This window comes from Ovis canadensis, chromosome 4, assembly GCF_042477335.2.
Source record: "Ovis canadensis isolate MfBH-ARS-UI-01 breed Bighorn chromosome 4, ARS-UI_OviCan_v2, whole genome shotgun sequence".
Taxonomy (NCBI): Eukaryota; Metazoa; Chordata; class Mammalia; order Artiodactyla; family Bovidae; genus Ovis; species Ovis canadensis.
This window is the reverse complement of record NC_091248.1, coordinates 22,191,365-22,218,063: the sequence shown is the minus strand read 5'-3', so window position 1 is coordinate 22,218,063 and position 26,699 is coordinate 22,191,365. Positions and strand designations below refer to the sequence as shown.

Genomic DNA, 26,699 nt, shown 5'->3' with positions numbered 1-26,699 from the left:
TGAAGTGATGGGACCGGATGCCATGATCTTCGTTTTCTCAATGTTGAGCTTTAAGCCAACTTTTTCACTCTCCCCTTTCAGTTTCATCAAGAGGCTTTTTAATTCCTCTTCACTTTCTGCCATAAGGATGGTGTCATCTGCATATCTGAGGTTATTGATATTTCTCCTGGCAATCTTGATTCCAGCTTGTGTTTCTTCCAGTCCAGTGTTTCTCATGATGTACTCTGCATAGAAGTTAAATAAGCAGGGTGACAATATACAGCCTTGACGTACTCCTTTTCCTATTTGGAACCAGTCTGTTGTTCCATGTCCAGTTCTAACTGCTGCTTCCTGACCTGCATACAGACTTCTCAAGAGGCAGGTTAGGTGGTCTGGTATTCCCATCTCTTTCAGAATTTTCCACAGTGTATTGTGATTCACACAGTCAAAGGCTTTGGCATAGTCAATAAAGCAGAAATAGATGTTTTTCTGGAACTCTCTTGCTTTTTCCATGATCCAGCGGATGTTGGCAATTTGATCTCTGGTTCCTCTGCCTTTTCTAAAACCAGCTTGAACATCAGGGAGTTCACGGTTCACATATTGCTGAAGCCTGGCTTGGAGAATTTTGAGCATTACTTTACTAGCATGTGAGATGAGTGCAATTGTGCGGTAGTTTGAGCACTCTTTTGCATTGCCTTTCTTTGGAATTGGAATGAAAACTGACCTTTTCCAGTCCTGTGGCCACTGCTGAGTTTTCCAAATTTGCTGGCAGATTGAGTGAAGCACTTTCACAGCATCATCTTTCAGGATTTGAAATAGCTCAACTGGAATTCCATCACCTCCACTAGCTCTGTTCGTAGTGATGCTTTCTAAGGCCCACTTGACTTCACATTCCAAGATGTCTGGCTCTAGATTAGTGATCACATCATCATGATTATCTGGGTTGTGAAGATCTTTTTTGTACAGTTCTTCCATGTATTCTTGCCACCTCTTCTTAATATCTTCTGCTTCTGTTAGGTCCATACCATTTCTGTCCTTTATCGAGCCCATCTTTGCCTGAAATGTTCCCTTGGTATCTCTAATTTTCTTGAAGAGATCTCTAGTCTTTCCCATTCTGTTCTTTTCCTCTATTTCTTTGCATTGATTGCTGAAGAAGGCTTTCTTATCTCTCCTTGCTATTCTTTGGAACTCTGCACTCAGATGCTTATATCTTTCCTTTTCTCCTTTGCTTTTTGCCTCTCTTCTTTTCACAGCTATTTGTAAGGCCTCCCCAGACAGCCATTTTGCTTTTTTGCATTTCTTTTCCATAGGGATGGTCTTCATCCCTGTCTCCTGTACAATGTCACGAACCTCATTCCATAGTTCATCAGGCACTCTATCTATCAGATCTAGGCCCTTAAATTTATTTCTCAGTTCCACTGTATAATCATAAGGGATTTGATTTAGGTCATACCTGAATGGTCTAGTGGTTTTCCCTACTTTCTTCAATTTCAGTCTGAATTTGGTAATAAGGAGTTCATGATCTGAGCCACAGTCAGCTCCTGGTCTTGTTTTTGCTGAGTGTATAGAGCTTCTCCATCTTTGGCTGCAAAGAATATAATCAATCTGATTTTGGTGTTGACCATCTGGTGATGTCCATGTGTAGTATTCTCTTGTGTTGTTGGAAGAGGGTGTTTGCTATAACCAGTGCATTTTCTTGGCAAAACGCTATTAGTCTTTGCCCTGCTTCATTCCACATTCCAAGGCCAAATTTGCCTGTTACTCCAGGTGTTTCTTGACTTCCTACTTTTGCATTCCAGTCCCCTATAATGAGAAGGACATCTTTTTTGGGTGTTAGTTCTAAAAGGTCTTGTAGGTCTTCATAAAAGTGTTCATCTTCAGCTTCTTCAGCATTACTGGCTGGGGCATAGACTTGGATAACAGTGATATTGAATGGTTTGCCTTGGAGACGAACAGAGATCATTCTGTTGTTTTTGAGACTGCATCCAAGTACTGCATTTCAGACCCAACCACTATGTATATGTGGACTTAAACTAATGGCCTGAAAGTTGAAAGCTACATTTTATTCGGCAGTGATTTTTAGGACTTCAAACCCAGGAGACAGTATCTCAAGTGACCCTGAGGGAACTGTTCACAAGAGGCGAGGGGAAGAGCCAGATTATATAGAAGTTTTGCAGAAAAAGTTCAGGTAAGCTGAACATCAACAGATTATTGTTAATTAGAGAAAACCAGATAACCCAAGTTAAGGAATTTAGCACTCTTCTATATATGAGAGGGCTTCCCTGGTGGCTCAGTCAGTAAAGAATCCGCCTGCAAAGCAGGAGAACAGGGTTCTATCCCTGGGTCAGGAAGATCCCCTGGAGAAGGAAATAGCAACCCACTCCAGTATTCTTGTCTGGGAAATGCCATGGACAGAGGAGCCTGGTTATCTACAGTCCACTGGGTTGCACAGAGTCGGACACAGCTTAGCAGCTAAACCACCCCCACCACTGACTGCTGGGTGGAGAATTAACGATACAGGAAAATGGTGGAATCCTGGAGACCACTGATAAGCTACTGCACCACCAGTGAACCATGGTGGTGGTTTGCACTGGATGGCTGTATGGGTAGATGCAAGAGTCCGGGCTCACTGAAATCATTCCTTAGGTATGCACCTCAGCTATCTGGGGCCTGTATCCTGGGTTTTCACATCCTGAGTTTCCTCAGGGCTCACCGCAGGAGGTGACTGTAGTCTGATGGCTGCTATGATAGAGGGCAGGTATTCCTTCCTTCCTGAGTTTCCTCAGGGCTCACCAGCTCTCCACTGTGGTGGCTGCAATTGCTGATGACTGTGACCTCCTTTGTTTACTGATATGGCAGGAAATAGTCCACTTCTTATATATCATAGTAGTTTGACTGTAAATGCATGATTTAACATCTATTCCAAACTCCATGAGTGTTTATTCTTCAGTTTATTTCCCTGGTAACAGAGGCAGTCACTTATAACCTAACCAGAATTAGAGAGGACTCTGCTCCCAACCTAAACCCAGATATTTCTCACCTCCCACCCAGATTAGGCTGTTTTACCACATTTTGGTAATAAATATTCAGCATTTTCTAAGGGAATCTGGAATCATGAGAGTGATTTTTTTCTGACATGGAGCCAGGAAAGCTCATAATACCTCTTCATAGCATAAAGACAAATATTCCTCCCCAGCGTTTGCTTTATGCTCTTTGTATCAGTCATCTACTGCCATATAACAAACTGTCCCTGAGAAATGGAGTATTTCCTGCCATATCAGTAAACAAGGATGTCACAGTCATCAGTGATTCTGGCTCTCCAAACGTGAATTCCTGAGCCCTAGAGGCACTCAGGAGGCAGAACGATGCCTGTATCATTGGCAGCCACCAGGTCACAGCCACTCCCTACAGTGATCAATGAGAACTAAGGATGTGAAAAAAGCAGGATACTGGCCCCCAGATAGCTTAGCTGCATGTCAAAGGAAAGAAGCCAGTGAGCTCAAACTCTTGAATCTTCCCATATACAGAAAAGCACTAATTCCTTAACCTGAGATGTCTGGTTTTCTTTAATTCACAAGATATCTGTGATGTTCAGACTACCTGCCCCTTGTTGCAAACTTCTATATAAGCTGCCTCCTCCCCGTGTCTCCTCAGAGCAGTTCTCTCAGGATTACTTGAGATGCTGCCTCTTGGGCTTGAAGTCCTGAAAATTCCCACTGAATAAAACACAACCCTCAACTTTTAGGTTGTGATTAATTTTTAAGTTGACAGCTCCACACATAGCATCTTGAAACAACAGTAAGCACTATTTCACACAGGATGTGTGGGTCAGGAACTTGAGGCAGCTTAGCCAGGAGATTCTGGCTTGGGACCTTTCAGTCAGGTTGCAATTGAGACATTGGCCAAGGCTGCAGTAATCTGATACCTGTTTCCAACATGGCTGGCAAATTGGTAGGGGGCCTCAGTTCTTCCTAAATTAACTGTAGGGGCTGTGTATGTCTTACAACATGGAAGCTGGCTTCACCCCAGTGGAAGTGATCCAAGAGAGAGAGGCAGAAGCTACATCTTTTATGACCTATAACTTCAGAAGTCACAAGCTATCATTTCTGCAAAGTCTTACTGGTAACACAGGTCAGCCCTGCTATAGGGAAGAGCCAACTGTGACTCCTAGTTGGATCTGTTTCTTTGATTTGCTTTTCGTTACTCTATTCTTATAATCATACGTAATGGCCTACTTTGGGGACCCCTGCCCCTCTGCCTGACTCTAAGTGCCTTTGTTCAGCTCACAGAGAGACAACTTGACCCAGCCCACCTGGGAATGGCTGCAGGAGAGAAATTAACACATCTGCTCCTATGTTGCACGATAAATGGCCTTTTTACTTTACTTCCTCACCTCCTAACATCTAGATCCAGGTAAGATGGTTATTTTGAGACATTAGTCTGCCATCTTCTCTGTCAGTTGGTTTTCCGGATGAAGTCATATTCCTTGTTTCAACACCTCATCTCCAAGTTTATTGGCTTGTCACGCTGTGAGCAGAGAGAGCCTGGACTGTAATGTATTCAGTATGTTAACAGGACTGCAAAAGGATATGAATCCCAGGAGGCAAGGATCATTGCAGGCCATCTTAAAGGCTAGCTATCACATTCATTAGGCCACTCTTTCCATCACATAGGAAACAGAAATTCCTTGTTTCCCACGTGGCTTTCCTACATGGTTGGAAAATTGGTAGGGGGCCTCAGTTCTTCCTAAACTATAGGGTTGTGTACGTCCTTACAACATGGAAGCTGGCTTTGCCCCAGAGAAGCGATCCAAGAGAGAGCGAGGCCTCTCTCTCTTGTGACCAATTTGGGTTGGTATGTGACCAATCCAAAGGTCCTTGAGAAGGGATATTCCCTATTATTTGTTATTGAATTTGCATTCTGTTACACATTAATTTTTAAGATAGTGTCAATAATTGCTAACAGTCTGATCAATGATGGGCACAATGGGAAAAAAAAAGTCTCTAGATAATTTGTGTGGCTGTGCTGTGCCAGGCAGTGTGATTTTCCTGGCTCCACGTCTTTGATGTACTCCTCTATCTACTGCTGCACAAGACCTACCACTCAGAGCAAGAATTTAGATTCTGTTCTGAAAGGTAACTAACTGCTGAATAAACCTGAGGAGAGACAAGGTCATATTTGGATTTTATTAGGTTCCTTCTGTTGTCAGTATACAGGATGGGTTGGTGGTGGGGAGGAAGAAAGAGCAATACTGGAAACAGGCTCATTAAAAGTCTGTTTCAGAGAGTCCCTTTACCACAGATAGTTTTACACGTTATAATTCTCAGTTCCTTCATTAACTAATTTGAAGCTCAGCAAATTAATCTCAGCTGAGCAATGGTATGTGCTGATTTAGTGTTTAATAACAGCTGAGGAGGGTGGGGAACGAGAAGAAGGAAAGAAGGAAGGGAAGAGGGAGGGAGGGGAGGAGAAGAAAAAAGGGAAAAGATAAAACTCTGTAGTACCTGCTACCTACTCCAGTGTTCTTGCCTGGAGAATCCAAGGGCTGGAGGAGCCTGGTGGGCTGCCGTCTATGGAGTTGCACAGAGTCGGACACGACTGAAGTGACTTAGCAGCAGCAGCAGCAGTATCTGCTAATTTCTGTGGCATCAATACTTTCACCATGGCCAATTTCAAACTACAAACATGATCTCACTGGACAAGGAGCTAGGAAGAGATGTGTACACTTGGCTGATACCACCAGGCTCCAGCACCCAATGCTACCTTCAAGCTCTTTAAGCAGAAGCAGCCAGAAGCAGGTCAGCAGGTCAGAACATGACCCAAAGTCCTCACTCACACGGCCAGCAAGGGGGAAGAGAGACTTCTTAGGCACCTGCTCACCCTAGAGGGGATCAGTCAGGAGCCAGGGTCCTCACTCTCCACAGAAACATCCTGGTATTCAACTCCCAACCTGGACTATCCAGACCACAGAATTGGCCTAAGAGTAAGGACAAGAAAAAGGACATGGGCATAGCGGCAAAAAGTATTTTTAAATTTAAGAGAATTATCTGTATTCATTTACTGGTAGCTCAACTGGTAAAGAATCTGCCTGCAATGCAGGATACCCCAGTTTGATTCCTGGGTCAGGAAGATCCCCTGCAGAAGGGATCCCACTCTAGTGTTCATGGTCTTCCCTGGTGGCTCAGATGGGAAAGAATCCACCTGCAATGAAGGAGACCTGGGTTCAATCCCTGGGTTGGGAAGATCCCTTGGAGGAGGGCATGGTAACCCACTCCAGTATTCTTGCCTGGAGAATCCCCATGGACAGGTAGAGCCTGGCAGGCTACAGTCCATGTGGTCGCAAAGAGTCAGACACGATTGAGCAACTAAGCACAGCACACACAGCCTTTCAAAGTATTAAGAGTGAATTATGGAGCAATGCCACCAGATATATAATGCAGTTAAAGTATTACTATACCTTTTCTCTTAATGAGAAGCGGTTACCTTTTTCTATAAAGCATAACTCTGGAGACATGAATCTACATATATATATTTTTCTATAGAGGATTTAAGTGAACAAGGACCACTCAAAATCATGGTTACCACATTATTATTAACAGGACCCAGTCACATTGGGTTTTTCACAAAATGTGAAAATAAAAAATTTCTTTCCTCATCTACCATCTCATTGTCTTCATCAAAATTTGCTGAAGCATTTCTTTCACAGAACAGTGTGGGAAGCTGGCCCATTTCCAAACAAAGTGAAAAAACCCTAAATTCCCTGTTAATCGCAGATTTGTATAAGAATATTAGGCAGGCCATAGTTGTGCTTTTTCTCCAGAGTTCCACAGTCCCACCGTGAGGTTTTAAAGGGCTCTGGCACACCATGGCACTGGCACAGAACCTTCCTGGCTGGAGGGTGGTGAGACACCCAGCAGGGACAGGGAGAATGACTTTCTCCTAGAAAAGTTTAGCAGGGACAGGGAGAATGACTTTCTCCTAGAAAAGTTTTCCAGTGTTGGGGAGGGGAAGGAAAGGGGATAGCCCTTGGGCTAACCTGTCAGTATGCTTCAGGATTGAAGTTATTGCTAATCAGTGAAATGGGACAGCTAATTCAGATCCCTTGAGTCCTGTGGTTCTTTATATCTCTTCTGCAAGGACCTTTCCTTTTTTATTTTTTCCAGAGAAACCTGATGCAAGCTCTTCAAATTCTCTCCTAAACATGAAATATTTTAGAGATAATTTTGACTGTAAGTTTTTATGCTTTCTTATAAAAATGAAGAGGTGTGAGATCAGGAGGGGTAGAGAAGGAAGCAAAAAGCAAAAGAGGAACTGACAAGCTACATTTCCTCAAGATGAGTCTTAAGCGATGGTCTTAGTGGAACTACCACAAAAGCAATGATCTGACCTCATTGCATCATATCATGAGGAGCATGGTGTTGGTTTAACATTGGTGATAAATTTATTCACCTGGTTAAAGCTGCGACTGCCAAGTTGATCCACTATTACTATTTTCCCCTCTGAAATTAGTAATTTGTGGAGCAGTATTTTGAGACTATGTAAATATCCTGTTTTTTTGTCAAACTTTCACCGATCAGTTTTAATTCCATTGATGTTTTCCCAACTCCATCTATTTTTCTATACTGATCATTTGGTATTTTACTGAAGAAGCAACTTTTCTTTCTTCCCGTTTCTATCAGTAGGGATGCCTGGCTTTTTGCTTTATTCAATAGATTCCATGTTATTTTGATGCTTCGATTGTCCCAGATTCAACCAGTAGGAACCTCTTTAAGCCAGCTCCTGTGTAATTTGTTAAGTTTCTATCCTTCTTCGAGTGTTTCTTTTTGCAGAAGACGATGTGCTGGGCTCATCTTTCACTTTTCCTACCCTGGGACTGGAATCAGTCTTTTTCTCCAAAGAGCTCTGTGTAGGGTATATTTTTAAAAATTGGTCTTGGATAGTGATTGCAAGCCATCTATATTTTTCCCTTCTGGTTGGTAAATCTTGTGAATTTGGTTAGCATGAAGAGTTTCTCCAGCCTTTCAGCCACCCTCAGGGAGCTTGTGCAACTTGGGGGCAGACCCCAGACTGTAGTGTGTTAGCATAATCAGCTATGGGGATGGCCAGCCTGGAATGGCTTCACACTTCCAGTGCAACATACAGTTCGGGCATGAATGTCCCATCAGAGCCATGGGTTCAGTGAGGGGTGCTTGTGAATGCTATCCCTGGGAGGCCAAAAACTAAAAGCTCATTCCAGGTCCCGGAAATTTTGAGGTGACTTACCTATTAGGACCACTTTTCCTGGCAACCTTGAGTTCTGAAGAATGAAGAAATGTCCTCCCATTTAACCATCTGAGAGGTCGAAATCTCAAAGAGCACAGATGACTGGAAAAACTCCACTGATGAGGCAAGTCTAGCCCATTTGACTTTATTTGTTGTTTTTCTGTGGAATGTTGAAATAGTCCAGGGAACTCCTAAGACCATTCTTAGAAATGAAGGGTCTTGATGCTTTTGAAACAATAATGCCAGGTTTTCTGATTCCAACTGCTATTCTACAGGGGTTTAAAAGGGGCTGTGTCTTTTACAATTTGCACATATTTGAGAAACATTTCTCAAAATATTTCACCTTAAAACACTGATAAAAATGAGGACAGAAACAGAAACTTGTAAAAATACATCTTTTAATAAACATCAAGAAGTACAGTGCAGTTTTATCGAAGTTTTACACTGCAGTTTACAGCAAACATATTATCTATTATAGTGTATATTTATTTACAAGTAAAGTAAATTCAGGCATTTTTTCCTCCCATGGTTGGATAAACCAAAACTGGTGCATCATACTACATTTAAGGTCTTCCAAACTGTTTTCCAAGCTTCTGTAAAAGGCCTTTAACATGAAGAGACTTGTAACAACAGAAGAAAGATATCCCCCAACACAATGATAGCCTGATGAATGCTCAGAAGTTATTTAAAAAAATTATAAATATATGGATTCCTTTGATGGCTTTGAAGAATAAGAAGAGTTTCTGACAGCAAATCTGAAATATTAATGACAATAAGGGAAACAGCTGTTTCTTTTGCCATGTGAATCCATAATAAACACTAATTTGAGGCTACAGTTTATGAAAAGAATAAAAAAAATGCTTGTAGTAAAAGTTCAACATTTTATATATATGGTCCCATGGACTAAAAACTGTCTAGAATATTAATGGCCGAGTCTGCTTATACAAAGAATGGTGGAATTCTTGACACTTCTGGACAAAGTCAGTGAAAATGGGGACAGAAATTAATTAGTAAAAGGAAAATTAATATTAATCTCAAAATTTTACCTGCTGTTGTCTTAGAATGATCAAAACTCAGCTACATCCAAGAAGAGTAAACAAAATACAGAAGGAAATCAGAAGCTATTGCTTAAAAACCAGAGTTTTGCATGCTTTCAACTGAAGGTATTTAAAAATTATACAACTGGATTTACTTGCTATTTACATAAACCAGTGTTTGGAATTAGAAACAAAAGTACTGCTTTATACACAGAAGTACCAGAAGCATACTCAGATTTGCAAAAGAGGCACAATAACCTGTCAATCATGCAACTAGTTGTATGTGAAATTTGTAATGGGTAATAGAACAAATTCCCCATGAACACAGTACAGATGTGGAGCAAATTACATCAAATAAGTAAGCAGCTCAAATTCCTAAGGGTAAAGACCCAATATCCCTGAATCTGTAAGCATTCATCTCGGTGTTAACACGGTTTCCTCTAAGCACTATCTCATTACAAGAGAGATTTTAAATACTTCTCCCTCTTTGATATGCCATCATATTTTTAGAGGTGAAAAGGGAACAATTGGTGGGTTTTGTTTGTTTTTTTTACCACTGTGGCCCATCCAGTTCTCATGAATCTGATACCCTGTTATCACAGCATCAAGACTAAGGTAGGTGCTCTAAAGGATCCAACAAACTGAATTTCTGGATCCAAATATTGCTGGTATTTACAATAAGCCTGACTGCCAGAAAGCCATGTCTTTGGGTGAAATGTACTCCAGGAACAATGATTGAGAAGTGAAGACCAGCTGCCACTGAGGTCAGTTAACCATTTGATCTTCTATCTTGAAGTAAAATTTCTTAGTAGATGGGACGAGATCTCATACTTTCCATGTATCCTCTACAGCATCTAGTAACATGCTGGGCAAAGATATTAGCTCACGGAAATAATCGGTGATGGGGCGGGAACTGAATCAAGAGCGAACCTGGTCATGGGGAGGCCATGCCTCACTCCACCCATCACCCAAAAGGCAGTCACCCCGATGAATCTCTGCAGCTGTCACCGAAGAACAGATGCTTGTCCCCTGCCACTATCTGAAGGAGGACTAACCACTCAGGCCTCTTTCTTTCTTTCTCTTGGTCACTAAGAGATTACATGTAGGCCTGAGTGCCACCTGGTCGATGATATCTGGAAAAAAAAGGTTTTTTTTTTGCCTCAAAGGAAGCACCAATCCATCACATGGCACAGTTTAACTCTAATAATACAACTTATAGAACCATTAACTTTTATAATTAGGTTAATTGTTATCCATACTAATAGATATTTTAAAGGTTAGGCTTATTCTCTCTGACATCACTTAAAATACATTTTATTTTTAAACATAGGCATGAGGTAGAAGATAAGAACTCACAAAAGAAAGTCATCTTCAAAATACCAAACTCTATTCAATACAATTAGCCCCGAGAAAGAAGTAAGAAAAGTTACAGCCTAAGCTGGTGGTCTGGCTACTGATAAACTATTACCCTTACCTGAAAAAAAAAATCTTAATTTGAAATTGTCCATTTTTTCCCACCAATTTAAGGTATTATAGAAAAAGGGTGATACACATTCTGACATTCTGCAATATTTCTAAGGATCGCATACAACAGCTCCTCTTAATCATTTTTTACTATGTGGCTCTAAATCACCTCAATTGAGACACAGGTCCTTTCTACCTAAATAACTGATCAGATATCAATATGGAGGTTAAAAATGCTTTGAGCACAAGAAGCAAGATAAAAGGAATGATTCACATTTAAAATATTGTACTTTTCATAAAAACTAGCAGCACTTCATCCTACCAAAACATACAGATTTGGCTTCACTGATTGATCAGGAACAGAGGAAAATGGATATAGGTCCAAAACAGCTCTTTCAGGAGGGAGATGTGAGGCTACAAGGTTTCTTGAACAATGATTTCCCCATTAGGTGGTGTGGGAAACTACTGGAATGTCGATTTCAATGGCAGAGAGGCGGGAACGGGCTGAATAGGGCTGTGAGTATGTGTGCATACCGGGAGGGTGGGAGTACAGCGGCTGCCAGAAAGGAGAGGGCAAGGACTTGCATGCACAGTACCAAATAAATAGTAGCAGGGCCGTCATAAACAAGCCCCCAGCGCTAGCCACAGTGACATACACAGCATAGTCAAACGCAAAGACTGGCTCGAACTTCCTGTTCAGGTGGATGTTGTAAAAGATGACCCAGATGGACGGGGAGAGGCTCACAGTACCCGCCAGGAAAAACAGCAGCCCAGCCACCAGGTGGCAGCCCGCACTATTGACCAGGCACTTAGCCAGTTTGATGTTGGGCACGGAGGACCTGAAGGCAGTGTTACACATTCCGATCAGGCAGAGCAGCAGGGCGCCCATCGCGATCAGGATGCTGAGGGGCAGGGCAAACTGGAGGACCCGCAGGTCCAGCTGGTCCACGGAGGAGTACCAGGCAGCGTCGTACATCAGGCAGTCATTGCCCCCGTCATAACGGGCACACTTCACCCACAGGCCTGTGTAGACGGTCAGGTTCTTCTCGTTTCTGTTGAACGTGATCAGTCGCAACTTCCTCCAGTTGGGAAGCAGCGTGCCCGCAAAGAGGCCTGCTACGGAGGCGATTCCACACAGGAAGGAGAGCACGGTGGCCGCGTGGACATCCCGACAGCCCATGGCAGGCAGGCAGGTGTGCACAGTACTGCCAGTCAGACTGGGGGGACAAAGAAGACAGATCATGAGGGGACCCCGGGGGAGCAGTGTAGGAAGGGTGGGGCTGTCTGGAAACACAACCAGGGACGTGGAATCAGACAGGGGAATTCTGTCCCTTGCCTCCATGTGCAATAGAAACAGGTATGAGCACATGTGCCCGTGACCACGGAGCACAGGCATACATGCACACCCTCGCTCACCAATGACTGCTCATACCGCAACCAAAGTCTTGACACACGAGCATTTTTCTACCTGGTGAATCAGAGGAACAACCAACAGAATTCCAAATTCGCTCAACATCATATCTGAAATTCTGTTTTCAAAAATCACTCATTCGACACCCACGTTCAAGCATCTTGGATGTGTCAGACACTCAAATATGCAGGGTCACAGCACCATCCACAAACCATCAACTCCAAACACAAATTCGGCCTCCGATGCTCATGCAGATGTAAAAACAGACTAGCAAAACAGGCAAAGGTGTGAGGAGGGCAGCGGAGTAGCTGAAGGCCGACGCTGAGCTAGATGGCGTGAATTCAAATCCCTGCTTCCTCAGTTACTAGCCAAGTGACCCAAGTGACTTTGGATCAGCAACACTACATCTGTGCACCTCATTTTCCTCATCTGCAAAATGGGGAAAGTAACAGTGCCTAAAAACCATAGCCTTGACTAGACGGACTTTTTGTTGGCAAAGTAATATCTCTGCTTTTGAATATGCTGTCTAGGTTGGTCATCACTTTCCTTCCAAGGAGTAAGTGTCTTTTAATTTCAGGGCTGCAATCACCATCTGCAGTGATTTTGGAGCCCCAGAAAATAAAGTCTGACACTGTTTCCACTGTTTCCCCATCTATTTCCCATGAAGTGATGGGACCGGATGCCATGATCTTCGTTTTTTGAATGTTGAGCTTTAAGCCAGCTTTTTCACTCTCCGTTTTCACTTTCATCAAGAGGCTTTTTAGTTCTTCTTCACTTTCCACCATAACAGTGGTGTCATCTGCATATCTGAGGTTATTGATATTTCTCCTGGCAATCTTGATTCCAGCTTGTGCTTCATCCAGCCCAGCGTTAATAAGTTTAATAAGCAGGGTGACAATATACAGCCTTGACGTACTCCTTTTCCTATATGGAACCAGTCTGTTGTTCCATGTCCAGTTCTAACTGTTGCTTCCTGACCTGTATATAGGTTTCTCAAGAGGCAGGTCAGGTAGTCTGGTATTCCCATCTCTTTCAGAATTTTCCACAGTTTATTGTGATCCACACAGTCAAAGGCTTTGGCATAGTCAATAAAGCAGAAATAGATGTTTATCTGTATATGACATATTATAAAAACCAGTATGTTATTCAGCTTTATTTCTTCAGGAGTTTGAAACTCACTCTCCAAATACTACTCAAATATATTTTTTCTACTTTCTACCATGTCTCCTGCAAGGCAACAGAACAGACTGCTTTAATTTACTGTATATTTAGTCCAATCACAAAAACTGGGAATAATTTTTAGTCAAGGCTATGGTTTTTTCCAGCGGTCATGTATGGATGTGAGAGTTGGACTGTGAAGAAAGCTGAGCACCAAAGAATTGATGCTTTTGAACTGTGGTGTTGGAGAAGACTCTTGAGAGTCCCTTGGACTGCAAGGACATCCAACCAGGCAATCCTAAAGGAGATCAGTCCTGGATGTTCATTGGAAGGACTGATGCTGAGGCTGAAACTCCAGTACTTTGGCCACTTTATGCAAAGAGCTGACTCACTGGAAAAGACCCTGATACTGGGAGGGACTAGGGGCAGGAGGAGAAGGGGATGACAAAGGATGAAATGGCTGGATGGCATCACCAACTCGATGCACATGAGTTTGGGTGAACTCCGGGAGTTGGTGATGGGCAGGGAGGCCTGGCGTGCTGCGATTCATGAGGTTGCAAAGAGTCGGACATGACTGGGCGACTGAACTGAACATACTTATACACACGCACATATATAAGTGTACAATATAAAAATCGGTCTAAGTGATTTTTATATTGTAAAATATAAAAGTGACTATTTCTTTAAGTCCTCAAGAATAACTAGTTGTTAAGTTTTTCTGTTCTTAGTTTACTATTTATCATGTCGTCTTCTGTCAATATTACCAAAAGTAGTAATTGTTTTTAAAAAAAGTTATGGATGAAAATACTTGGAGGAATTATGGTCATTATTTTTTTCCCAGCAGATTTTAAATGCCTGGTTTTAGCAACCAACCAACCACCTGAGTCCAACAATGGAAACTCTGGTGCAGGTCTGAGGACATTTACAGTGGAAAATGCCACTGGTTTTGTCAGTCTCTAGAATCCAGCTTCCTGTTGGTTTCTGCTCATTTGTCTTCTCCCTAGTATACTGAGAGCAACTTGCACAGTGCCTGGTACACAAGTCATTTTAGGAACATTTGAATAAATAAATACTAGGCTCTGACCCAAGACCACAGTAGCTTAAAAAGGTAGACTCTTAATGATATGGAACTGGACAAGGAAGTAGCCATTACTAAGCAATCATTCATTCAGCAGGGATTTACTATTCAGCACATGCAAGACACTCTGTTAGGTCCTAGAGGCACACCAAGGCCATAAAGATCTGGACTTTGCCCCAACATGTTAACCGTCAGACTGAGGGGAAGAATACGCTGTTTTATCAAAACTCAAAGTGCTGATAACGAAAAAGGCGTCTGATTACTACATATCAAGTGATCACTGTTAGGTATCAACCAAATAAGATATACAAGTTCATAAAAATGAATAATTCAAGGTTAGAGAAAAACTGAGCAATGAAAAGAAAGAAGACTTAATCAACATTGGGAAGATGTAAAAAAAAGTTCCCCTCAATTCCTTTCAAAGCTTCAGAACGCCTTCAGATGACCATGGCTAAGTCCTAACCCAATCACAATTCCTTTCTGTTTTCAGAGGTAGGGGACAAACACTTGGAGTATCAGTATAATTGAGTTTCCTTCATTCAAGCTCCCCTGTGCCCCTGATTCCTACAGACGAAATGAGAAACAAGATCAGAATGAATTTTATTACTAATAAATAAATTGCTGTAGTTCTTAGCCTATAGGTTATCAAATGACACTAATAAACAGAGCCAGATCAATATTTAACATCTATTTCAGTTTTAAGTGTGTTCAAATTTATCCCGCATCATATCAATCCAGGTGTTGTATCAGTCCCATGAATTGGCTTCTGCTCAACTATGCTTGGCTCAGATCCCAGAAACTAACTAAAAGTCATATTTTTAGAGAGCCAACAAGTATACCTGGAGCAGCGGCTGCGTGGCAAGCAGCCAAGAGAAGCTGTCCCACATCCAAGGTCAGGAGCGGTGGCTGCATTTCGCTGGTGCAGCCGTGAAGACATACCCCATGTCCAAAGTAAGAGAAACCCCAGTAAGACAGCAGGCACTGAGAGAGGGCATCAGAGAGCAGACAGACTGAAACTACAATCAGAGAAAACTAGCCAATCTGATCACATGGACCACAGCCTGGTCTAACTCAATGAAACTAAGCCATGCGTGTAGGGCCACCCAAGATGGGTGGGTCATGGTGGAGAGTTCTGACAGAATGTGGTCCACTAAAGGGAGGGAATGGCAAACCACTTCAGTATTCATGCCTTGAGAACCCCATGAACAGTATGAAAAGGCAAAATGATAGAATACTGAAAGAGGAACTCCCCAGGCCAATATGCTACTGGAGATCAGTAGAGAAATAACTCCAGAAAGAAGGAAGAGACGGACCCAAAGCAAAAACAACACCCAGTTGGGGATGGGACTGGTGATGGAAGCAAGGTCCAATGCTGTAAAGAGCAATACTGTGTAGGAACCTGGAATGTCAGGTCCATGACTCAAGGCAAATTGGAAGTGGTCAAACAGGAGATGGCAAGAGTAAACGTCGACATTCTAGGAATCAGCAAACTAAAATGGACCGAAATGGGTGAATTTAACTCAGATGACCATTATATCTACCACTGTGGGCAGGAATCCCTTAGAAGAAACGGAGTAGCCATCATAGTCAACAAGAGAGTCCAAAATGCAGTATTTGGATGCAATCTCAAAAACAACAGAATGATCTCTGTTCGTTTCCAAGGCAAACCATTCAATATTATGGTAATCCAAGTCTATGCCCCAACCAGAAACGCTGAAGAAGCTGAAGTTAAATGGGTCTATGAAGACCTGCAAGACCTTTTAGAACTAACACCCCAAAAAGATGTCCTTTTCATTATAGAGGACTGGAATGCAAATGTAGGAAGTTAAGATACACCTGGAGTAACAGGCAAATTTGGCCTGGGAGTACAGAATGAAGCAGGGCAAAGGTTTATAGAGTTCTGCCAAAAGAATGCACTGGTCATAGCAAACACCCTCTTCCAACAACACAAGAGAAGACTCTACACATGGACATCACCAGATGGCCAAATTGATTATATCTTTGAAATAATCAGATTGATATAATCTGAAATCAGATTGATTATATTCTTTCCAGCCAAAGATGGAGAAGCTCTATACAGTCAGCAAAAATAAAACCAGGAGCTGACTGTGGCTCAGATCATGAACTCCTTATTGCCAAAATCAGACTTAAGTTGAAGAAAGTTGGGAAAACCACTAGACCATACAGCTATGACCTAAATCAAATCCTTTATGATTATAGAGTGGAAGTGAGAAATAGATTTAAGGGACTAGATCTACCTGATGAACTATGGACAGAGGTTCATGATATTGTACAGGAGACAGGGATCAAGACCATCCCCAAGAAAAAAAAGTGTAAAATAGCAAAATGGTTGTCTGAAGAGGCCTTACAAATAGCTGTGAAATAGAAAATCGAAAAGCAAAGGAGAAAAGGAAAGATACACCCATTAGAATGTAGACTTCCAAAGAATAGCAAGGACAGATAAGAAAGCCTTCCTCAGGGATCAATGCAAAGAAACAGAGAAAACAATGGAATGGGAAGACTAAAGGTTTCTTCAAGAAAATTAGAGATATCAAGGAAACATTTCATGCGAAGATGGGCTCACTGAAGGACAGAATGGTATGGACCTAACAGAAGCAGAAGATACCAAGAAGAGGTGGCAGGAATACACAGAAGAACTGTACAAAAAAGATCTTCATGACTCAGGTAATCACGATGGTGTGATCACTCACCTAGAGCCAGATATTTTGGAATGTGAAATCAAGTGGGCCTTAAGAAGCATCACTATGAACAAAGCTAGTGGAGGTGATGGAATTCCAGTTAGCTGTTTCAAATCCTGAAAGATGATGCTGTGAAAGTGCTGCACTCAATATGCCAGCAAATTTGGAAAACTCAGCAGTGGCCACAGGACTGGAAAAGGCCAGTTTTCATTCCAATTCCAAAGAAAGACAATGCCAAAGAATGCTCAAACTATCACACAATTGCACTCATCTCACAGGCTAGCAAAGTAATGCTCAAAATTCTCCAAGCCAGGCTTCTGTGGACTTCCAGATGTTCAAGCTGGTTTTAGAAAAGGCAGAGGAACCAGAGATCAAATTGTCAGCATCTGCTGGATCATCAAAAAAGCAAGAGAGTTCCAGAAAAACATCTATTTCTGCTTTATTGACTATGTCAAAGCCTTTGACTGTGTGGATCACAATAAACTGTGGAAAATTCTGAAAGAGATGGGAATACCAGAGCACCTGACCTGCCTCTTGAGAAACCTGTATGCAAATCAAGAAGCAACAGTTAGAACTGGACATGGAACAACAGACTGGTTCCAAATAGGAAAAGGAGTATGTCAAGGCTGTATATTGTCACCCTGCTTATTTAACTTAATATGCAGAGTACATCATGAGAAATGCTGGGCTGGATGAAGCACAAGCTATAATCAAGACTGCCAGGAGAAATATCAATAACCTCAGATACATAGATGACACCATGCTTATGGCAGAAAGTGAAGAACTAAAGAGCCTCTTGATGAAAGTGAAAGTGGAGAGTGAAAAAGTTGGCTTAAAACTCACCATTCAGAAAACTAAGATCACGGCATCTGGTCCCATCACTTCATGGCAAATAGATGGGAAACACTGGAAACAGTGCCAGACTTTATTTTGGGGGGGCTCCAAAATCACTGCAGATGATGACTGCAGCCATGAAATTAAAAGACACTTACTCCTTGGAAGGAAAGTTATGACCATCCTAGACAGCACATTAAAAAGCAGAGATATTAGTTTGTCAACAAAGGTCCATCTAGTCAAGGCTATGGTTTTTCCTGTGGTCATGTATGGATGTGAGAGTTGGACTTTAAAGAAAACTGAGCACCAAAGTATTGATGCTTTTGAACTGTGGTGTTGGAGATGACTCTTGAGAGTTTCTTGGACAGCAAGGAGATCCAACCAGTCCATCCTAAAGGAGATCAGTCCTTAATGTTCATTGGAAGGACTGATGTTGCAGCTGAAATTCCAACACTTTGGCCACCTGATGCGAAGATCTGACTCATTTTAAAAGACCCTGATGCTGGGAAAGACTGAAGGCAGGAGGAGAAGGGGACAACAGAGGAAGAGATGGTTGGATGGCATCACCGACTCAATGGACATGAATTTGGATAAACTCTGGGGGTTGATGATGGACAGGGAGGCCTGGCGTGGCTGCAGTCCATTGCATCACAGAGTCAGACACGACTGAGCGACTGAACTGAACGAGTATATGGCATTTTTCAGGAGGGAAATATTATGAACCTTAATTTAACTGAATTTCAATCTCGGTGCTAGAATTAATGTCCCCACTCTTTGTAACTTTCTTTGGCTGCTTTACATTTTATACCCTGCTCATAACTCTACATGTGTATGATTGATAGAAAGCACAGAGTCGGACACGACTCAAGAGACTTAGCAGCAGCAGCAGCAGCAGCAGCAGCAGCAGCAGCAGCAGCAGCAGCAGCAGCAGTATATCCCATAGAGGGAAAAAGTAACATCTTATAGGGACAGTGAGAGAAGGAATATGTTCAGTGATTTAAAACTGAAAGATATGCTGACTCTTGGAGCTCTACCAATTAATTTGAAACCATGCATTATTTTTTCAATTGAAAATCTGATCATTTCACTGCATTTTTTACCATTCAATAGCTTTCTATTGAATAGTTTCCTCAGAATAAAGTTTCCAAAGTTTCAAATCTTTCCCATAATTTCCAAAGTTTTACTTCCCACCATCTGGTTCCTGACAGATTCTTAGTTTCCTTTCTGAGTCAGTTTCCTACCTCACATATTAGTCTATGTAGACATAACGCTTTTAACTTTTCAAATTTTGTTTTTCAATGTGGGCTTTTGCTCATGCTGTTTCCTCCTAGAACTTTCTTAATCCCATCCTATTCTTTGCTTAACTGACATGTATTTATCTTTCTAGTTTCCAGGGAGCCCTGGATCTAAACCTCCCCTCTCCTCTCCGACCCTTCACCTTCCCTCGTCCCTAATTACATGCCCTGGTTGCACCTTTGTAATTTTTCTTTGATAGCAGTGAATTTGCTTATACTCTCTGTTCAGTGTTTATCCTTCTCACCAGACTGTAAATTCCAGGAGCACAGAGAGCCTTCTGTTTTATTCACTGTGCCCAACACTGGCACATAGAAGGTACTCAATTATCTGTTTAATGAATGAACAAAAAAACAAACGGAAGGTTCATATGAGTATGGTGAGGACACAGAGCGTTATAAATTTGCTCTAGGATCAGCTCACTCATTACATTCATCCATACTCTGTGTTCTGAAGCCCCCAAACTGCTTCTAAAATGTGCCCCTGCTTTCCACTCTTTACTGGCCAAAGTCTCTCTCATTGTTAAAAAGGAAGTTCATTTTCTTCCCCCAGAAATTTCCTAAGAAAGATGAGGCCATTCCCAGGTTATTTATATGCAGCCTCTGCTTCTAGAAACACATATATAAGTTTAGCAACACTGATTAATTCCCACCATGGGTAGACAATCAATTATGATAGTTGATGCCCATGTTTTCAACTTAATAGGTATGTTACATACAGGATGTGCCTCTTGCCATTAAGAGTGGTTCATATATCAAATTAATATTTGCTTATCTAAGTTAAACAATTTTTTATACTTGTATTTCTATCTCCTTTTTAAAATATTTCTCCCAATGAGGAAAAAAAAAAACCCATCTTTTCGCCATATGAAAACCCCTTATTAGTAACTGTGGCAGATGTGCAAGGCTAAGAATACACTTCAACAATCTGAGGAGCACCCACGAACACTAGCTGGTCCTGAGCTAAGTTGTATATACAGATGTGTGGGCTTGCAGTCTCCATCTGGGAGGCAGCACGGTATTGTAGCCCAGGCAACCCAAGACTGAAGCACCAGTCATAAACCACCATTTGCAAACTGGGCAAGTCCTATGCCCTCTGCATCTCAAATTTCTCCCAAGATAGTTGTGAGATCATAAACAGTAAAACCCTTCGTAAAACAGAATAGGGTGGGAAATTTAAGTCTGTGATGATTATTGGTAGGTTTATTTGAGAGCATTCTCTTTGAGAATAGCCACTGACCAAATCAGATTAGGCCTCTGTTCGAAACACCCACTTCATATCTGACTGTTCCACAATGACTTGCAGAGGAGATGGTACACAATTGAAGGTTATCAAAGATATTTCAAATAAAAATATTTTTCAAAAGAATATCTTTCCTGTGGTTTTGAATAGAGTTCAAAGAAGTTTGGAGCAGGAATAAGGGCCAAGAGCTTTAAGAATTCTCAGATCCATTACTGTATTTTTTTCAGAGACAATTCTAAGGAATAGCTACATGAGAACACATCTGTAATAGCAGCTACGTTATTCCTCGGTAGTAACACTAGCAGTCCCTTCTACCTTAGAAGTTACTGTCTCCCTTAGAAGGGTTTTCTTAGAAGATGCAGATCATCAACATAGCACCTGGAATGGAGATCTATCCTATAACTTTATTTTGTTAAGAGAAAACAGTGTCATATATATGGAAGTAAAATGAAGAAATAAAATCAAGGGATGTACTTACTCTTTGAGGTACTTGATAGTTCCAAAACAACTTTAATCACCCTAGAAGAAATATATACACATCTGAACACAGTCAAGATGACCTGGACATAAAGAACAGGAAAAGTTCTCCAAATTAATACAGCACTTCTTTGAAAACTCAATGTGAATTCATATGGAACTAGGAAAAATAATTATCAACCATCTAAAACCAAAGAAATCTTAAGCCAAAAAAGGTGGGCAGTAAGTTAAAAACAAAAGTAGTTTATTCTTAAATTCACACAATATCTATTTGTGAGCTACAGAAGAAAAAATTAACTCTCATTTTGTGACTTAAGAAGACAGGAAAAACAAGGATGGAAATCACTTCGCTGTTTTGGAAATCTTTGCATAACTACAGTGAAAGAATAAGGAGGGCTGATGAAGCACTATGTAATTAGTTGTCTTGGCATAAAACACATTCCTGAGGTTTCTTTTATTTCTTTTAAAAGGATACTGACAACAAAGCTAGTCAAAGTTGCTTTGTACCGTGCCCCCTAAAACTTGCAACTAGAATTTCTTTTCAGTTTATAGTTCCACCAACAGCTCAACCCACCATTTAAATGTTTTCATATATCTTTCTTAAGCATCAACAACTTCCTCTTCAAACACTATTTACCTCAAGTAGAAGGAGAGAAGGAAAACTTGTAACGCCTAAGAACTTCCTGGTTTAAGGCGTGTCTATATACATATATACTGCTAGCCCTACAACGATCATAAAGTAGAATGATGTTCCCAACAGTCTGCAGGAAAGGGATTTCAACCAGATTTTTTTTTTTCTTTTCTAAATATATGTCTGGTTGGTTTCAATCACAGTTGCTTACTTACTCCAAAGTTAAGTTTTTATAATATGAAACACACAATAGGATCTCTGAGCAATCTTTCAAAAGTCAGGTCACCAAGTCTGGCCTTCTAATGTCACGACTGGCCCCTTGCAAAGCCTGTAACACAGAACTTGGGCTTCAGAGAAGAGCAAAGCAGGCTTCCAGAGAAGCCTGCCTCCCGCCTACCCTCTCTGCACTCCCTTTAAGCTGTGCCCTTAGGAGCATCAGAGTTGGCAGAAAGACATAGAAAGTTAAAAAAAAAAAGAGAGAGAGAGCTTTCCTGGTTAGAGCCAACTGCAAAGAAACCGCCACAGTGGCTATGAATGCTCTCAGAACAAGCTCATCCCTGCACCACTAAGTGGGTTTGAATGGAGAGCAGGTCATCATTACACAACCAGCATGAGCTAGTGATTCAAAAATAGCAACCTGCACCTCCACAGCACACACCTGGCCAGCCAAGTCCCTAGCCCTGGCCAGACACGTCGACATTTTCATACGACTGGGTCCAAAGTAATTTTGAGAGCTTCATCAAACACCTCCAAGCATTCACGTCCACAAAGGTGGTCAGCACTTTTCCAATGCTGAGTGACTCTCCTCGTTTAAGCAACCTTACACAAAATCCTCAACTACTTACGCAAAAGACCCAGAAACCAGAACATTCTTGCCGACACCTACCTGTTTCTCACATCCAGGGCATTTTCCCTCGCCCACACTGAGGAGCCTCTCAGAGCGTCTCCCTCTCGGCGTCCCAGGAAGTGCGTTCCCAGAGAGCCGCTCCGAAGGCTTCTGGGACTCGTAGTCAGGTTCCTGAAACAGGAATGCCCTGGATGACTGGCAGACTACAATTCCCAAAATCCACTGAGCTGGCAGTCCCAGGCAATATCCTGCGAACGCCTCCCGCCTTTCTGCTCTGCTTCCCACCTCCCCCATTCCTTTAACACCTTAACTTCCGTTTAGATTTGGGTTATAGGTCTACAAAACAGTTAGAGGAAACAGAGCTAAAAATAATTTTGAGTTGGGTCCCCAAATAAATATTTCCCACTAAGTAATTTATTTACCACTTTCAGTGGGGCGGGGGTGGGTTGGGGGAGTGGTCAGAGTGTTATTTATTTGCTTTTAAACTTTTTATTTTGTATTGATGTATAGCCCATTATTGGGCTTCCCTCGTAGCTGAGACCTTAAAGAATCCGCCTGCAAGGCAGGAGTCTTGGGTGCGATCTCTGGGCTGGGAAGATCCCCTGGAGAAGAGAATGGCAACCCACTCCAGTATTCCTGCCTGGGAAATCCCATGGACAGAGGATCCTGGCAGGTGGGCCACGAGTCTATGGGATCACAAAGAGCCCCACTGGACTGAGCATTAACACTTTCACGTTCGTGGCCCATTAACAATGCTGTGATAGTTTCAGGTAAGCAGCAAGGGACTCAGCCATGCGTATACGCAGATCCATTCTCCCCTAAACTCCCCTCCCATCCAGGCTGCCACATAACATTGAGCAGAGTTCCACGTACTGTAGAGTAGGTTCTTGTTGATTGTTCATTTTAATTATAGCAGGGTGTACATGTCCATGCCAAGTTTATCCTTTTTTTTCCCACCTGCTGTTTCTCAAGCAAATTTACTTCAACACAATGGGTACGCCATTGAGGCATGTTTGGGGGTGACCTGCCCAGGACAGATGTTGAGGTGTCATGATCACACACATGCATGCAGATAGAGTAAGTGTGGCAAATGTTGGTAACTGCAAACTCTAGACAGAGTTACATACGCGGGTGTTCATTGCACTATTAAAATTCTCTGTACTTTTGAAATTTTTCAAAAGAAAAAGTTTGAGAAAACTTTTGAGTTGCATCATAGTTGTAAATAAAAGGAAAGGATGGCATCCATTCCTATCCCACTTTGCCGCTGTATGATCTTGGGCAAAGTAAGGAACCTGTTTGCAACTCAGGATCGCATCTGTAATAATAATGTATATATATTAAAAACTTCAGTGAGGATTAAATGAGTTGCTATAACACAGAAAAGTTTGCAATAGTGTCTAACACACAATAAGGACTGTACGTGTTTGCTATTTCCATTTTTCCGTTGCTTTAGGAACAACAGGACTATTTATTAGTTATGGGAAAAGCTACTCTCTGAGCACTGCTACCACTTTCTCATCTGCCACACTGCTTCAGAGAATGCAAGATAATTTAGAGCCAGAAGCAATGTGATCCCAAAGCCAGGCCAAGAGATGCAGCAGTGAGAAAGAGGGCAGCATTAGATAGTAAAGAAACTCTGGGAACAGAAAGTCTCTGGGCTGCAGGCCAGCTCTGGTAATAGCAGACGGGCAAAAACAATATGACACAGGATTCTTTGCTCTGAACTTCAGTTCTCTAATGTAGAAAATGGAATTGAATGAGATAACTGTACAAAATCATCTGATATTTGTTTCCCAATCATTGATGATTAGTTAAATCCGGTTAGCAGACATTAGCTGGGATGTATATGTAGCTGATAACAGGTTTTTTTTTTTAAAGCTACAAACAGAAGGGAAGACAACTCTGTTTCTAGACTTATTAATCAAGTTCGGGTCTATGGTTAGCTTGCCTTTGGTACAGAAAAGATGAAATACTTACATACCCAAGTGTTACGGGAAACACACTGACTAGGCACTATAGTGAATATTTGCATAAGTTATTTTACGACAGGAGGTCCTGGTAAGGAATACAGAACTAATCAGCCACCACCAACCAGAAGAATTAGGTTAAGAATGGAAGGAGACGCCACATGTCCTTCCACCTCCCGGAGTCCTCCTTGCTGAAATCCATCTTGGCTGAGCAATGCGTGTAGCACAGGAAGGACCCTGAGTCAGAATCATTGGCCAGAGACAGCCAGAAACTCGTCCCATCACCCACTGTAAAACCCGAGACTGGGAGCCATGTGCCAGAGAGTTCCTCCGGGTTCCCTTGCCCTGCCACCTCCACCCTGGCACCCCTTTCCAATAAAGTCTGTTGCTTTGTCAGCACAGGTGTCTCCTCAGACAATTCATTTCTGAGTGTTAGATAAGAACCCACTCTCAGGCCCTGGAAGGGGCCCCCCTCCTAAAACATATTCACACTGCTGCTGGTCTATCTATTACATAGTTTTCCAGTGTAGATGATTAAATGAGCTGGGGAACAGTGTGGACACTATTCATTATGTTTGTTTATTGTGCAAGGAAATACCCTCATCGGAACCATACAAAACATCAGTCAGGGTGTGGAGTTGGAAGTAAGGAACTAACCTCTTCATAATTGCAGAGATGGTAAACTCGACCTGGATAACTATTTACTCTGTGCATGCTTTGCGATCAGTTGCATCTGACTCTTTGCAACCCTGGACTGTAGCCCACCAGGCTCCTCTGTCCATGGAATTCTCCAGGAAAGAATACTAGAGTGGGTTGTCATTCCCTTCTTCAAGGAATCTTCCCTACTGAGGGATCAAACCTGGGTCTCCTGCATTGAAGGTGGATTCTTTACCATCTGAGCCACCAGGGAAACACATGTATTTATTAGCTCTTACCCAAAGCTGTGTCTACCAGTGTCTGTCAGGCGCCTGCTCCCCCACGTCAGCCCCCAGCCCCCCGAGGAAGGCTGTTTGCAGACCTGCAGTTACCAGTTAATGTCGGAAAAATTACCCAAGGGGAAAGACTGACATAGCTGAGAGGAACTGTGGCAATCCTGATGGGCAGCATTTGTCTTTATTGTTTCCTGTTACATGAGAAAACTGTAAAATGAGGAAAAGCATACCGCAGAGGTGGCACGAGTGAACGTCTTTTGAGAATTATACTACGTTCAGCTCAGTTCAGTCAGTCCCTCTGCTGCTGCTGCTGCTGCTGCTGCTGCTGCTGCTGCTGCTGCTGCTGCTGCTGCTGCTGCTGCTGAGTCGCTTCAGTCGTGTCCGACTCTGTGCGACCCCACTGACGGCAGCCCATGAGGCTCCCCCATCCCTGGGATTCTCCAGGCAAGAACACTGGAGTGGGTTGCCATTTCCTTCTCCAATGCATGAAAGGGAAAAGTGAAAGTGAAGTCGCTCAGTTGTGTCGGACTCTTTGTGACCCCATGGACTGCAGCACGCCAGGCTTCCTTGTCCATCACCAACTCCCAGAGCTCGCCAAACTCAAGTCCACTGAGTCAGTGATGCCATCCAAACAATTCATCCTCTGTCGTCCCCTTCTCCTCCCGCCTTCAATCTTTCCCAGCATCAGGGTCTTTTCCAATGGGTCAGTTGCATCAGGTAGCCAAAGTATTGGAGTTTCAGCATCAGTCCTTCCAATGAATATTCAGTTTGATCTTGCAGTCCAAGGGACTCCCAAGGGTCTTCTCCAACACCACAGTTCAAAGGCATCAATTCGTCGGCGTCAGCCTTCTTCCCAGTCCAACTCTCACATTCATACAGGACCACTGTTTCCCCATCTATTTGCCATGAAGTGATGGGACCAGATGCCATGATCTTCGTTTTCTGAATGTTGAGTTTTAAGCCAACTCTTTCACTCTCCTCTTTCACTTTTATCAAGAGGCTCTTTAGTTCTTCGCTTTCTGCCATAAGGGTGGTGTCATCTGCATATCTGAGGTTATTGATATTTCTCCTGGCAATCTTGATTCCAGCTTGTGCTTCTTCCAGCTCAGCGTTTCTCATGATGTACTCTGCATATAAGTTAAATAAGCAGGGTGACAATATGTAGCCTTGACGTACTCCTTTCCCTATTTGGAGCCAGTCTGATCCATGAGCCTATGACTAAGAAAGACAGGATGTACTATTATAATGGAATTTGTACACAATGTGTATTAGGATCAGAAGACTGATGGCCCCTGAATGGCGCTTTCAGTTATTTTACGATATTGCAGTTGGAAGTGTTTTGCAAAAGAGCAGAGAAAAAAGATAAGATTTCGTATGCAGAAGCATTT

The 26,699-nt window shown here is 42.3% G+C and overlaps 2 protein-coding genes across 2 annotated transcripts in view; both read right to left on the bottom strand.

The window, feature by feature from the left end:
• The window catches only part of PTTG1IP2 (PTTG1IP family member 2), an 82,494-nt gene extending 59,788 nt beyond the window's left edge, over positions 1–22,706 (bottom strand). The window contains exons 1-3 of the mRNA XM_069587300.1: positions 22,698–22,706; positions 22,452–22,583; positions 20,936–21,017 (exon numbers count right to left, since the gene is read on the bottom strand). Coding sequence (XP_069443401.1) covers positions 20,936–21,017; positions 22,452–22,583; positions 22,698–22,706 — 223 coding nt within the window. The remainder of the gene's footprint in view (positions 1–20,935; positions 21,018–22,451; positions 22,584–22,697) is intronic.
• Positions 8,623–22,545, bottom strand: CLDN12 (claudin 12). The gene is made up of 2 exons (XM_069587345.1): positions 22,452–22,545; positions 8,623–11,959 (listed from the first exon to the last, which is right to left on the bottom strand). Exon 2 carries the CDS (start codon positions 11,920–11,922, stop codon positions 11,188–11,190), a length of 735 nt encoding a protein of 244 aa, XP_069443446.1. The 5' UTR covers positions 11,923–11,959; positions 22,452–22,545; the 3' UTR covers positions 8,623–11,187.
• Positions 22,707–26,699: the final 3,993 nt, after the last annotated feature.